This window comes from Phialemonium atrogriseum (assembly GCF_030411735.1).
Source record: "Phialemonium atrogriseum strain 8032-3 unplaced genomic scaffold QBC33scaffold_41, whole genome shotgun sequence".
Lineage (NCBI taxonomy): Eukaryota > Fungi > Ascomycota > Sordariomycetes > Cephalothecales > Cephalothecaceae > Phialemonium > Phialemonium atrogriseum.
This window is the reverse complement of record NW_026848178.1, coordinates 149,267-164,687: the sequence shown is the minus strand read 5'-3', so window position 1 is coordinate 164,687 and position 15,421 is coordinate 149,267. Positions and strand designations below refer to the sequence as shown.

Sequence of the window (15,421 nt, the reverse complement as noted above, 5' to 3'; positions counted from 1 at the left end):
GACGAACAGTCAAAAAGTCAGAGAGGCGCGTGACCCCTCGCGTGGTTCTGGAAGGTCTCGTGGTCAGCTTCGACGTATTTTTGTTACTCTCTCTCTCTCTCTCTCTCTAAATCTGGACTTACCGATCTGTCACAACTCTGTCAGCGTTCTTGGGTGACCTCACTCACGTCTCGGACCTGGCTATGGGTACGCGAAATCGTGTGGTTGGCATAAAGATGTAGTCAACCAGGGGTATCAACATGGGTTATAATGGGATATGATGGGATATAAATAACTAATCCACAAAGAGAAATAATCCCCCAGTCTAGATGATTCGATATCTGCGTAGGGCTGGCACTATCCACGACTCCGGTAGGCACGTATTCGGATTCGGGCCCAAGCACTGTTGTACGCGCCATGTGCCTTTCCGATTCAAGCGCAACGCGCCACTCTGTGGGTAAGTGCCAAGCGGCCGGGGTAATTGACTGCTTCGGGTTGTCCTCGGACCCCGGTTGGGACCAGCATCGTGCGTCCCCTTTCCGTGATTGTCTGCTTCGGGTTGTCCAAGGACTCCGCGGCGGGATAACCCATCGCGTTGCATATAGGACATGGAAGACACTAGGTTGGAGACTGTCTTACCCTCGGAGAGATAACATCGGCTTCATCGCCATCCGAGATGCATATGTAGTAGCCCTGGGCCGTACTGCTGGGACTGGCCTGGGCCGGCTTGGGCCGGCTTGGACCCGGATATCACGTTGGTGGGAACCGGGCTAGGCCAACCAAAGTTCGTCGATAGAGAGACGAGCAAGGGTTGGCTTCCATTCTCGGATTGGCGGTGCATAACGTCGCCAAGAGAGGGAGAATAACTGCCGACGCACTTTGTGCACAGAAAAAAAAAACGGGGCCGGATGGGCGGTTTTGTCGCGTCTCTTGTGTGACCACGCTAAACTCATTCGGCAGATCCACTTAGACCCGGTAGACGACACGAGTAGCGGACACTTGGCTGCCTGATTACAAACCCGCAGGGGGAGATACGGACTCTAGCGGACTCTAACATCTCGCCGCGCCCCAGTCCGACCCGCAAATACTGACCGAATACCCAGGCATCCCCCCCTTCTTTTTTATATCCCTCCTCCGTCCCGTCTCGACTCCAGCCCAGCTTACATTCTCGCAGCAAATTCTCGCTCGGCTCGGATCGCTCGCCTCAAAATCGTCGCCATCCCCCGTCGACCTCCTTTCTTTTTCCTCTTCTCGAATTATGCATCACCCCCGGCTACACCTCGCGCGAGCGGTTTCATCGACTATTCGCATTGTTACGATGATTTGGCTCTGTAGTATCGCCGTCTAGTCGCCCGACCAAACTGGCCCGGAGGTACCATATCATTCTACGGCGTCCACGGATTCCATACCCGTGCAATCGATAACCCGCATACCTTTTTGTTTCTGCTTCATTTCCCCAGTCAGGCATGCCCGCCTATGCCGCGCTTCTCGATCTATCGCCCTCGGCTCCCCCCGTCAGAGTTACCAGTGGGCGTCCTCCCCCCGCCATCAGGGAATTGATGCCGAGCTGAGTTCTTGGTCTCGAGGTCATTCCGACAACTTCCCCGCGCCAAAGCTTCCCCCCCCTGGCGGCTCGGCAACCCTAACCCACGAACATCCGTCCATAGGCTGATATCCTCCAATCTCACGGGGACACGGCACAGCTCGTCTTCGCCTCCTACCACCATCCCGGCCGTGGCCTATTCCGAGACATGTTCTGGCGGTCATGACGGATCTGCCATTGAAGATTCCTCCTCCTTGCTCTGCTCGTCTACCTACCCCCGATCTACTCGTGCTATGTTCTTCCAACCACAGGCTATCGGCCGCGCGACGACACGTCTCCAGCGGAAGTCGACGTCCGGCTCTGCGGCATGTCCTCGACCGGGATTGAATCCTAGCGGGTCTCATGCGCGCTACGTATTCCACGAAGGGCTGTCCTCGTACGTTCTTGGGGTTCTAAGGCGTTGTATGAGGTTTTTCCCAGAGCCGGGCTTGCTACGTGCGGCCTGATCGCGGCCCCGGAGAGTGGGAATGGCACGCGGTCTGTTTCCCTTCCCTTCCAGATTCCTTAGGCAGTCCGGCTGCCGCTAGCCCGGCCCGTGGAAAATCCTCTTCTCCGGGTAAATATCCGACATGGTTTAAAACCCTATCTTGTAGGTCGATCTCCCATCCAGACCGCCGGGGGTCGCAGACTTGGGTATGATCTTCGTTACGGCGTCAGCCGAGGACCATGCCACCCTTCTCGGTCTGAGGGCTCTATGGAATACTTTGACTACAAGGACTTATCCGTAATTGTAGATAAGGTCTTGCGCACCGGCCAAGGCGAAGGGCGTCGCGTCCTCCACCGTCTTCCACGTCGTTGGCCTAGATACTGGGGTATGGGTTTGGTTCCTTTATGTGCGGGAAGATAAAACACAAAGCACAAAAATAGATGGCCTTAAAAATAGATGGCTTCGAGGTTGGGTTTCAATTGACTTACATGGCTCGCACATTCGAGTCTCTTCCGTTTTTTCCGCTTCCCGTGTCAGACCCCGTATACTTGGCATGTGCTCCATCTTGCAAGTTTGGTGTCCGTGCCGAAAATTCGCCGGACGTCCGTGTCCGCAATGAGTGGGCCTCCGGCAGTTTCAGGAGGTTTATTACTAGACTGCCCGCTTTCAATTGCACGACGACATCTCCAGCAAAATCCCACAGACACGTCTCTATAGCATACGATGGTCAGAGTCAATTATTGTGGTACTGGAGATGCAGAAATGCAGGTTTACTCGCCGTCATGGCTGCAGGGTGGGGGAATGGCGGAGTCAGGTACCGCATTGCATGCTGGACTGGGCGGGGAAATCGGTACCTCGCCCCATGTAGGTACTTGTGGGGCGCTCGCGAAAATTGGTACGTGCACCAACTGCCAGTCCTGTGCACTGCAAATTGGCGGCCGGGAAGACCAATCCACCACCAGAGGCAAGCTGGCGATAGCTTCAAACAGGAATTCTGCGGATAAAATTGTAGTTTTGGTGTCGCATCAATGAGGCGGTCATATCCATCGGGGACACTTTTTGGCGTAGAACCGGCTACCATTGGCATGATTCGATTGCGCCGTCTATTTAAGTGGACATTGCCAAGTTTTGTGGCGGTGCGCCAATTGGTACCGCTCGGAATCGGATTGTTTTCATGCTTGGGCAATGTATACTAGACTTGGGAATGGGGGCATGGGGCGTGCAGAATGCCACCGGTGAAATGGGTGTGCAGAATGCTACCACAGAATGCCACCAGTACAGAATGCCACCAGTTTTCTGGTGGCATTTTGCACGACTGGTGGCATTCTGCACGGGCACGGACCCTCCCCTCCTGTACACTAGGCGCCCCCCCTACACGACACACACCCCCCACACCATCTACGGGTGTGCCCCCCAAATAACCCATCTGAAACCAGCAGCTACCTATGCAATGCAAGAAACCCTGTCGCCTACACGTGTAGAGCAGGCGCGATGGCGCTTCCGAGTAACTCAAAATAGAGCCCAATCATGGGCATGATTTCGCGGACCAGTCTCGGTGCACCATCTTGTTCCTGTTCCGCTGGCAGCTCGGGGGCCCACCTTTCCAGCCACAACCACCCCCCACCCCCAAAAACTCCAAATTCCGAGCGCCCGCCTGTGAAACCCGCCCTCAAGACACCTTCAAACCGCGTTTCGACCGCAACATCACATACATTTCCGGTCTACCGATTACATTTTTGGTGTCGCACCGCCGAGACGGACATTTCCTTCCCGAACAGTTTTGCCCCTTGGAATCTGACAAGAGTAGTATCAATCAATTATCCTGACTCAGACGGTTGGACTGGCGGATTCTGAATGTGCTGCATCCATCGGGTGTCGAGGAATTCCGGTTGTTTTGGGTTGTTTTGTGAGATGTTCGGACATTGGGTGTGGCCTGTGCGGGGCGGTCTTGCGCCGTGTCTCCCGCCACATGCTGCGGAGGGACTGTGCTCCCCACCGGAGTTGTTCCGAGTCCGCCTCCAACGCCGCCAATTAGACTTTGATTGATGCAAGATGTAATCCGTAGTTTTTTTTTTTTTTTTTTTTTAGTTTTTTTTTTTTTAGTTTTTTTTTGGGTGGGGGGGTTTTCTTGGTGCGGTACATGGGAAAACTGCCGCTCAAAACAGCGGCCACCGCCTGCCAAATTCGGTGGCAAATTTCCCTCCACCTTACACTTGGGGTGTAAAGTTGGTGACGGGAAATCCGCCGCGGGTTTAGTGGCACTCCCGCTTACGGTATAGCGCCTCGCTTGCGACCCTTCACTGCCTTTGGGGGTCATCTATGAAGTACCTTTTTCTCTCTCTCTTCTCCATTAGGCGCTCTCTACCAGGAGTTGATTTTAGCGCTGCTTCCACTGTCTTGGAACGCGCTGGAGTCGTTCCGAGTCCGCCTCCAACGCCGCCGGTGGTATAATCAATTGGACGTTGATTGATGGCCTGGGTTTGATGAGTACGGAGTACGTCTCGACACATTTGATCCTGTTGCGGTCTGCTGGTGCGATTGTTTGCGCTTTCTGGTCTGGCCAAAATGGACATTGACGCCAGGTGGCCTGTGCGCTGCTGGGCAGGTACCAGAAACGAGAACAGCGCGGCGTGGCACCACGGAAACGCATTCGAACCGGGCCAATTTGGTGCTGGTGCGTTGCTATGGGTCAGGTGATCATGTGGCGGGTTGCTGGGGAATTGCGTTCTCTCCTGTTCTACTCAAAATTCGGTTTCTCGGATGGCGGAAGGTGGGTCTCATCCGGCCCCGTACCTAAAACGGGAAAGACGCTTTGGTGAGACGCAGGCCAGGGCCCGAAATGGTTCAACTCGGTGTCCCCGGATAGCGCTGAATGCCTGGAATCAACTGGCCCAAAATTGGTCCTGATTGACGTACGTGGCTGTTGGGAAATGGCGCCGTTTGCTCAAATGGACCGAGGTTCCCGGATGGCCCGTGCCAGGCGGGTCTCATCCGGCGCCGCCTTTGACCAAAAGAAGGAAAGACACTTTGGTGAGACTCGGGCCCGTGGTCAAAACGGGTTAATTTAGTATCCCTAGATACCGCTGAATGCCTGGAACAAACGTGCCTAAAATTGGCCCTGATTGGGGGGTATATGGTTGTTGGGAAATCGCGCCGTTTCCCCTTTTGGGTCAAATGTACCGAGGTTCCAGTGGTCTGTGCGCAGCGGGACTCTGGCCAAGCAACGCCGGACCGAAGTTTTTGTCCAATCGCTGAGCATCCATCTCTGTAGGCCGGAGCAGCGAGGCGCTGGGGTATGTCTCCCAACGGGATCTCTTCACGTGACTGATGTGCGGCTGATCTGATGGAAGTAAAACTGGCAGGATAGTGCTGCCTCAGGCATAAAGCCTCTCGAGCCGAACCCTTGTCACGTTGGTCGGACCTTCTAGACCATGGTTACGGAGTAATCCCTCTGGTATCGCCGATCATTTTGCCATGCATAGGTGTTGGATCAGATAGAACTGTCGAATATGGGCAATTGCTGTGTAATCCAAGCTGGACCCGAGGTGGGTGTACAATGTTACCCCAGTCTGACTATTATGGCAACTCTAACCGGGGGGCGAAAACAGGTCGCATCTTTGAACTCACCCGGCCGAGGTGGCGCTCACTGCGCCTCACCCCCTAGTCAAGTTAAAGCAGCGAGCTGCTCAAGTTTTACGACTAATACAGACTTGGTCAGAAAAAAGGTGTCGGGGGTGACTATTTAGGTAGTCGGCCACGACACATTTTCGTCGCGCGTCCCAAGTTGGTTAGTCAGCTTTGCTGCTTTTAATCAGGCTCGCTTCACCCCCGGCTCACCACGGCTCACCACAGACCTAGAAAGTCGCTTTGGTGAGGTTTAGGTCTGCGGCTGAAGTCGGCCAATTTGGTATCTCTGGATAACTCCGAATGCCTGGAACAAACCGGTCCAAAATTGGCTCTCATTGCGGTACTTGGTTGCTGGGAATTGCGTTCTGTCAAAATCCGGTTTCCTGGATGGCCCATGCAGGGTGGGTCATCCGGCGCCGCATTTGACCCAAAACCGGAAAGAAGCTTTCCTTAAGTGTCAGGACCAGCACAGAACTGGTGCAATTTGGTATTCTAAAATAGCCCTGAATGTCTGAAATAAATTGGACTAGTTTTGGCTCTTATTACGGTACTTGGTTGCTGGAAAATGGGGCTTTCCCCGTCAATCGCGCCGAGGTTCTGGTAGCCTGTGCGCAGCAGGCTCCCTCCAAGAAAGAAGAAGCTTTCGCGGGTGTCAGGACCAGCACAGAAATGGTGCAATTTGGTATTCCCAGATAGCGCCCACTGGGTGAAATAAACTATACTAGAATTGGCTCTCGCTACAGTACTTGGTCGCTGGGAAATGAGGCTCTTTCCCATTTTTGGGTCAATTGCACCGAGGTTCTGGTGGCCTCTCTTCGTAGTGGGTCTCCGCCCCGGCGACGCATTTGGCCCAAAACAGAGAAATGCTTTTGTGACTGTTAGGAGCGGCATGGACCTGGTGCAATTTGATATCATTGGATACCCTTCGATTGGGTGAGCTGATTATCCCGAAATTGGCCGTCTTTAAAGTCGTTGGTTGCTGAGAAACCTAGGTTCTTGGGCTTGTCATCCCGGCACCGCTGTGTTGAATATGCTGTCTGGTTTGGGTAGGCGGCTAGCTCGACAGATGCGAGGGCCAGCCATTCTGCAATTCCGCAACCTGTACACAGTCCCAAACCGGGCCAATTTGGTGTCAATTAATCCTCCTGATCCAAGCGACAAATATTATGTGGTTTTACTAACGTGCATCGCATTTATCGCTGAGAGGTCGGGCTGTCTTCCGTCCCTGTATGCATTCCTTTCCAGACCTAGAGAATGGCGAGGTTGACCGCCTAGCGCGCCCTCCACCCCCGCGCTTCCCCTAGGTTCTGCGCAACATTCGTGGTCTAAAATGCCTGCAAATACCATCAATCGATTGCTCGGACCCCAGCGACAAAGATTCCACCGTTGAACATTTGATACAAGGACTCTGTGGTTGGGAAATCAATTGTTTTGTTGTGGCAGGCTGGTTATGTGCTGGGATTTAGTGAGGGGTTGCTGCATACCAGCGTCACAGCCAGTTGGTTTGGCTAAGGTATAACTTGGGCATCCAGCATTCCCGGAGATTGGAGAACAGGAGTTGTATCAATCGATTGCGCTGACTCGAGCGACAACGATTCTTCAAAGTTTAACTAGGGTGCAGCAGTTTTGTGGTGGGAGACAAGGACTCTGTGGTTGGGAAATCAATTGTTTTATGTCGCTGGATGTCGATTCTGTGCTGGGATTTAGTGGGTTTGCTGCCATGCCTGAGGCACAACTTGGGCATCCCTGGAGCTCGGAGAACAAGAGTTGTATCAATCAATTGCGCCGACTCAAGCGACAACGATTATTCAATTTTTACTGGGGCGCAGCAGATGTGTGGTGGGAGATGAATGTTTTTGTCGAGGCAGGTCGCCCATGCACTGGATTTAGTGGACGGTTTGGGCCATGCTGCTGTACTGATCAGAACCGAGTCAGTGGGTTGGCTGAGGCACAATTTTGGAATCCGAGGAGCTTGGAGAATAAGAGTGGTATCATTCAATTGCGCTGGGTTGAGCGACAATTATTCTCTAACTTTTATTTTGGCGAAGCTACTCTGTAGTCGGGAAACCGATTGGTTTTCGGTCAAGCGCGCACTAACTTGGGGCGGTCCCTCCAACACGATTCTGTCGGCTGGGGCAAAATATAGGTTTCACCGGAGGAGGCGCGAGGTAGAAAATAGTATCATTCAATTGCCCTCAATTGAGCGACAAATATTTATAAGGTTTGCATTGCAGGCACCGTCTTGTTGTCGAGAAATCTGGTTGTTTTCCGGAATGTCTACGGCAAGTGCACTGAAGATTTAGCGGGGTTGGTGTCGCATAGTGGTTTTATAGCGATGTTTTGGACCGATCTCGCCTACGAGAATACGGTCACCTACTTCCCAGTGAGTCTGGTCAAACGCGCATCGGTTGAAAACAGACCAAATGAGTATCAATCAATTACTCTGACCCGAGCGACAAAAGTTCCTCGACTTGCTTACGCTGCCGTGATCCAGTGCCTTTCAACCCTCAGAGCAAGCTGAACCAGTCAAGCAACTAACGCACAATACGTTCATTGACCTGCAAGTTCAACAAGCTGGAAGTCCTAATCACTATCCGCCTGCAATGTTATCTCTCCTCGCCACTCTAGCTATGCGATCCTAATTAGGTGAAGATCACATATCGTGGCTTGGGAACAACAGTCTCGACCTCTAGTCTGTGGCTTGAAACACACCAACTTGAAAAGGTCATCTGGAGCTGGACGGGGGAAAATAGAGCCCTCTAAAAAAGGGGGGGTTGGGGGTGCGCTGTTGGCGTAACACAAGGATTGGTCATATCACATCATTGGACAGCAGAGGACAGAGGCGCAGGCAACTGTCCCAAAACGGACATGTACTTTTGCACACAAGTGCATTCGAATGGATTGTACTTTTGCGCACAACAACTCCTTTCTCTTAATAAAAAAGCCAAAAGCTCACGCCGACTCCAGTTCATTCGTTCTCTCAATTTCACCCAATTCTGCTTTGCCTTGACAACTTGACATACGATGATGAAAACATAACCAGCTACATTCGTTCTGAGCATGGCTGAGCATATCACGCAGTTGCTCATAGACCTGGATCAGCAATATGACTTCGATCCATTGCTGCCTCCCGAGTTGCCTACCATTGCCTTCCAAGACTGGCCGCCTCCTGATCAGCAACTTCAGTATGGGCAATGGGAGGAAGAGATAGCCATTGATGGTGCAGAAGATACCACGACCGCCCCACTCGGCAATTTCCTCGCCAACGCCCCAATTCCAGCGGAACGACCGAAGACACCGGCGTTCAGATTTTTGGAGACTGATCCAGTTGCAAACATAACACCCGGTATGCAAAAAAAGCAAAGGGCACCTGCAAAGACCGAGCAGGAATGGGCACTGGTGAGGCAACGCATCACAGAGCTCTACAAAACAAAGCCACTATCAGTTGTCATGGACGACGTGAAAGAAAAATTTCAATTCGAAGCCACGTATGTTATACCGCGAACAGATTGGCAAAGCTTGAGAATCTCCTTGCTGACACTGTACAGAGTGCGACAGTTCAAGTCGCAGATCCGCAAATGGGGCTTGAACAAGAACGTTCGAGAGCCCGAGATGGGATTCATCGTTCGCAAGCAACAAGAGAGGGAGAAAGGACAGTCGGCTGAACTCAGCCAAGCCAACCTGAGGTTCAGAGTTCGAGGGGAGGCCGTACCCCAAGCCAAGATAGATCGGTGGAAGCGAAGCCACAACGTGGCCGACCATGCAAGTCCTCAGTTTGAAAGTAAGACATTGGTAGTCTTTGAGATATTACGTTGCTGACTGTTCTAGGCACCCCGTCCGACGTCAGTTACAGCACTGTTTCGCCGCGACTCTCCCCTGAGCGGTTGTCCTCGGAGGTCGATCCTAGTCTACCTACGACGCAGAGGACTGCTTATAGATGTACCGATTGCCTTAGGGTGGGAAGGCTAGACCTTGCTGCCATACTAACTCGGTATCGAGATTGTCTAGATTGTGGAGACAAGACGACAGCGGAAGCCATCTTCGGGGATATCATAGAAGCTCTTCAGAGGGACATTCATCCCCTCGACTACTCACTCGTGCAGGGAGTCTTTGGGGGCAAGGGCCGATCATGCGACGAGATAGACTCCAGATTCGAGAAGATCATTTCACTGCGTGAGGAGCAGTTTGGCGACAACCACCACCTCACCCACCAGGCAAGGTTAGCTTTCGTCGACATAATTCTTGGCATGCTCAGGGAGCAGATCGAGAAGCCAGATCAGGACCGCAAAACCATGGCGCGGAGATTGGAGGTCTCACGATGCCATTTGCATCGAATCTTGAGAACGGCACTTTCCGAAGAAGTTGTGTTGCAGCTTTTCCGAGTGGTTTGCCAACTCTTCGGCCCCCTTACTGGCGAGCATGACCTAACGGAACCTGACGAAGACCTAACGGAACCTGACGAAGACCTAACGGAACCTGACGAAGACCCGTGGTACGACTACAGTTTCGTAGAGACCATTGTTGCCGCTTGTTCGCGGAACCCCGATGTGCAACAGGCGTTCGTTTACTCTTGTCTCTATGGGTGGTCAGTCTTCACTTGGGACATCGACGCTATTGTGCAGCAACTTGTCAGAGAAGGTCATGCGATTGGCCAAATAGTGAGTGATTATAACAGCATCTTGTCAGGGTGTTATATGCTGATTCTTCTTGTAGGGCGAGGATGGTAAATTATATTACTGCAGCCCTAAGGCCTTGGAGGAGTCTTGTCCGGGCGGGAGGAGGCCGTCTTTACCCATCATGGATTAACTCGCAGTCACCTTTTGAGCATATGCAACTGTCTTTTATTTAGATTTCAGTATCTCCACGTTCGACTTGGGACCCTAATAGGTGGTGTTGGAGGTGGCGTCCTGATGCTTCGTGTCGGAATGTTGTTGGGAACAAGTGGTTCACAGTGGTTCACATGCCATGTGCATATCATACGCACCTAACCTATCCCTCCCTCGACTTTCTCAAATTCTACCCTTTCTCCACTCAATCCATCGTCTTCAAATGTTCAAGTGGCTCAATATCAGTCAAACCATCCATCGGCGATCCTGACATGTTGCTAATTCTTCGGTGCTTATGTTCGGTGCGTCGTGCGGTTGCTAAGGTCTCCACGGTCCTTCCGCTCCATCCCTTTTCCTAGTAGCTGCGAGGGCGGCGGGTCAAGCATGAGCCACAAGTTAATTATTGTCTAAGTTGACTGAGCTTGAGGATCAACCCAAGTCTCTGAATTCAATCTCATCTGTCCAAGTTCAATCCCAGTAGAAGTTTGATCTGAAGCTTATGTTTCCACGCGAGGTGGCGGCCTGTGTGTTTAGTCCTGTAGCACCGGTCAAACCGCTCAATGTGCTCCAGCTCCCCTTAATTATCGCAATGATTCGGCACGCCGAGACCAACGTCTACGAAATGCAATGTCCAGCCCATGCGCTGGCGAGCTGCGATCCTTGTAGTGAAAAAGAAGCAGAAGCATGACAATTCTGTAGATGACGCCGACGCTTGGCTAGCGTTGAGGCCACAACACAAACTGGTCAAGAATATCAATGCTCGGCGCTGGTCCTTAGCGTCGTCGGTTCCGCTCGAGGGCATGGCCCTCGACCTGGGTATCTAGGATGTTGTTAATCGGTGCGGGCAAGAGCTGAAACACATCCGGATCTCCGAGGCCAGCAGGGCAGAGTAGAAGGACAGAGCGGTGGGGGATGAGGGCTGCGGGGGCCAAAAGCTACGAGTCGGGGCGGGTGTGGTTGGCTGTGCTCCGGTCCGCCGAGCCAGCACTAGGCTCCATTGCAGCCGGGACATGTTAGATAAGGGTAATTATCCTTCTCGTCCCTAAACAGCTCAGCCTGCGTCCACCTCGACTCCCTCCACGCCGGCCCCTTTTTTGACAAGAAGGATCCCGACTAACAGCTCGACAACACCTACATCCTACATAACAGACAACGGCAATGCGATAGATTTCAGGTCTAACAAGTTGAAGTCGTGGGAAGGTCGGTAACAACCTAGGGCATGGTAAAAAGCACACGGGTCTTTTGCCTGCTCCTTTTCGGTGGACACGGTGCTGTTCTCGGACACGTCGTCGGTGCGGGCCCCTCAAGAGGGTCGGGATGATGTCCGAAATGCAGTGAGAGTTGGTTTTTCTGGTCTCGGGCTGGGTTACGAGGGGGTTACCGCTGCGCATCCGTGCCGGAGCTGGTGGTGGAGTTTCTGGTAGCTAAGTAGACTGGAAGACAACTGCCGTCGAGAACTTCGGAATGGGAAACGACACCGTAATGGAGGCAACCTTTGTATGTTGCCCGAGGAACACCGGTCAAGGGTCGAATTCCCGGCGCACCGTCTTGACGATTGTCCTGACCATCAAGGGTATCCTTAGTCCTGTCCCCCCGCCTGTGTAGACCCTAACACACGGAAGACCGGTCCCTGGTAACGCATCGTAACTCCACCCCCGTTCACGTGCATCCCGTTCTAATCAAAGGCCAGATCCAGGGGATTTGGCAGAACCACAATCTCGCGGGGCGCGTACTCGCGGACACCGAGGGGCGGTTCCGGTACGCCAGCGCCCGGAGCTCCGGCCTGGGTACTTGCGCCGGGACAGCAACTCTTTAGAGTGCACACTCTCCGAACTATCCCACCACCTCACCACCGCAAGATTCTCCACATATTTACACCACGCCCAAGCCATCAACGGACGGGTTCGGGCTCGGGGAACCGGGGGGGGGGACAGGAGACTTGGATATGCCAAAAAGGCCCCCGCGGCTGGCCCATGGCCAGAGCGAATGTGCATGTGAGCAATTCGTACGGGATGGCCGTGTTCCTTCCCGCGGGAGTTGATGACAACCTGGGCCCCGGGCCACGGCCCGGGTTCGGTACGGCTGAGACGAGCAGCCTCCTCTGGTCGATTTGTCGTGGAGTTTCCAAAGGGGAAGGCCATTGGTTCGCCCCGACTTGACGATCCTTAGCCTCTTAGCCTTAGCAAATATGTACCTCTTATGCTTTGCGTCTGCCTACCGTCCTCGTCCCCGCCCGCCACCTTGACGAGGCCTTTGGTCCTCACGGCCGCGTTCTCCGTCTCCCGACCACCCGCCCCAGCCTCGGCACGTGCCCACGCCTATGTTTCCCCCGAGGGCGGCAAAGGCAACCGGAAGAACATCCTGGGCACCCTCTAGAGGCGTGCTGACCTGAGATCCACAACCCAGGTTTCTGCTCCACGTAACCCCTTCAGACACCCATCGGCTCACAAGACACTGGGACGTTTATTATAGTCCCGTGACTATTTCATATAGGAGAGTTGCGTCCCTCAAGGCAGCTAATCTCCTGCTCGACTGGTTGGGCATCGTTTTAAGACGTCACAAGTTCCAAGCTCTGCCTATCTCCGAATGAACCGGCAGCATGCCAGACACCCATCCTGAATTGTGGAAGGCATCGTTGGGGCTAGGGCAGTAGTAGGTGGGAGGCGATCGACTGGGGGGATATCCCTTTCGTCTGTCTATCTTGGACCAACCATGAGGCTGAGGGTCTTGGAGCGGACCTCCTTTCCTTGGTGCGGAGGCAGTTCCCGACGATCTCGACGGATCTCCACGCTTTCCTAAGCCTCAAGATAACGGGGGCGACGGCGAGGGAGGGGTCGAGGGAGGTAGGTATCAGAAAACAAACCGGCGGCACACTTTTATCCCGCGCATCTCGCAGAACAAGCGCACCAGCATGGCCACGATATCATCTTCCACTCTGTCCACAAGGGCGTTCTTGCCTCTATCGCAACATGGCTAGGTGAGGTGGAACCATCAGCTAGCTAAACGGCCCGGAATCGTGACATGTGATGAAAATGGGAAGCTCAAGCCGCGGCGGCACGCACGGCGTTGATGATGTGCGAATTCATCCCGCCCTTGTCATCGTCGGCGCACATGCGGCCCTCTAGCCAGTCTCTCCGTATCACGAGGCACCCCATTGTCCGCTATCTGCGCCACATTTGTCGTCCCTGGGCGTGAGTTGCCCCCGTACCTCCCCTCGAGACGGCTTCCTGGTGGAATCATCGCCTGCGCGATGCCCGAGTGTCGATGGGGTTGGAAATAACGCGATTCCACTATGAACGACACCACGAGGATCGGTCTTGTTTCTTGATATGGCATCTTTCATCTATAACTCTCCCAGGGTCCCAGTCCGAGACATCGCAGATGAAGCCCGGATTTTTCGTCGGGCTGAAGACGGCTTCCTTGATGGAGTGCTGCACACGGCGGTGGCGGATGAGGTGCCGATTGGCATTACATGAGGGAACCTCCTCGAACGGGGCGCTGGTGATTCGTGGCCGGAGAAGGTGAAGAACACGACGATGCGTTGCGCTGAGAAGGGTGGGATGGCCCCGATCCTGCGTCCCGTGATTCGCCACCACTGCCCCTGGATAGGCAATTGCGTCTGGGCAACCCTTCATATGTCCAAGTATGGTAGGGGTTTATAACGAGCCTGCCTGCCTAGGTCAACCGTAGAGCATCCGCATTTTGGATGCCTTTTCTTCGAGTTCCTAACCGGCATGCCACTATTCTCCCAGGCCGGAGCTGAAGATCTCGAGGACGAGGATCTTGACAAACCTCGGTGCTTCGACCTCGGATCGATACGGATGCTTGGGTGGGCTTGCTATCCTATCGACTGGTCCTGGTGCTCCTGAATAGCAGCGGGATTCTTTTCCGCCTCCCAGCCGAGGGATTTACATTCTAGATATCAAGTAATCAGCAGCAATATCGGAGGAAAAAGGGAAGAACAGTTAACAAAACGAAACATCGATTACATATTGCAATATGATGCATGCATGGACTTAATCAACTTTGATATCGTTTCGATTATCGAAGATCCTCGGATCCGAAAGGTCCCATCGGAGAACCAGGCAGGCTTACCACCATGGTGCAATACACAACCTCTGGTCTATTCAAGTGAACTCGACTCGGCCTTTGGGATTTCTCGTGACATAGCATAGCTGCTGGTGACGGTGGTCCATGGCTGGGAGCTTCTTCGTCGGGTCGAGGAAGCGGAGCAAGGGGGATGAGGCGATCACCATTTCATGCCCCTCTTCTGGCAATTCATCTTCTTGGGCAGTTTCACATAACAACGGCGTGCAGCGATGACGAGAGCTAATCCAAGGTTTCTGTTAACGATCTTGGGTTGGGCGCGTGCGGCTGTACGGCGCGGTGTGCGTCCCAATCGCCGGCAGGAGCGAGGCCCCCAGCGAAGTCAAGGGACACGACCCCGTCAGCGACGACAGCTTCACGTGGGATGTGTTTCGTCGCACTAGAGAGCCAGAGGTTAGGAAGTGTGACCAGATATATATGGCGATGGGGCGGGCTGGTCAAAACAAAAGACGACAAGTGTAGAGTGTGCAATAAGGAAGGAATGAGCAAAAAGATGCAAAGGCTGGGGCAAGGAGGAGCGGCACCTTGACGAGACTGACCTGCGCCGAGACAAAGCTATTAATAATCCTAATAGCAAATTCTTTTGCTAGTAAATAATTTTGCTAACAAATTCTTTTGCTACAAAATAATTGTGCTAACAAAATCTGCTCTTAAATTATTTTGCTACTAAATGATTTTGCTATTAAATGATTTTGCCACTAAATCTTTTTGCTATTAAATTATTTTGCTAGCAAATACAATTGCTTTTAATAAACGTTTTCTTTGATATATTTTTCTTTAATAATCCTTTTCTTTAATAACTTTTAAATATAATAACTTTTAAATATAATAACTTTCAAATATAATAACTTT

General features: G+C 52.9%; 1 protein-coding gene across 1 annotated transcript; it reads left to right on the top strand.

Annotated features, from left to right (window-relative positions):
- Window positions 1–8,597: 8,597 nt before the first annotated feature.
- Window positions 8,598–12,278, top strand: QBC33DRAFT_574211 (uncharacterized protein; the record flags this gene model as incomplete). The annotated part of the gene is made up of 5 exons (XM_060430742.1): window positions 8,598–9,124; window positions 9,185–9,417; window positions 9,465–10,294; window positions 10,350–10,359; window positions 12,148–12,278. The coding sequence occupies exons 1-5, from the start codon at window positions 8,697–8,699 to the stop codon at window positions 12,276–12,278; spliced, it is 1,632 nt and encodes a 543-aa protein (XP_060278679.1). The 5' UTR covers window positions 8,598–8,696.
- Between the last annotated feature and the right edge of the window lie 3,143 nt (window positions 12,279–15,421).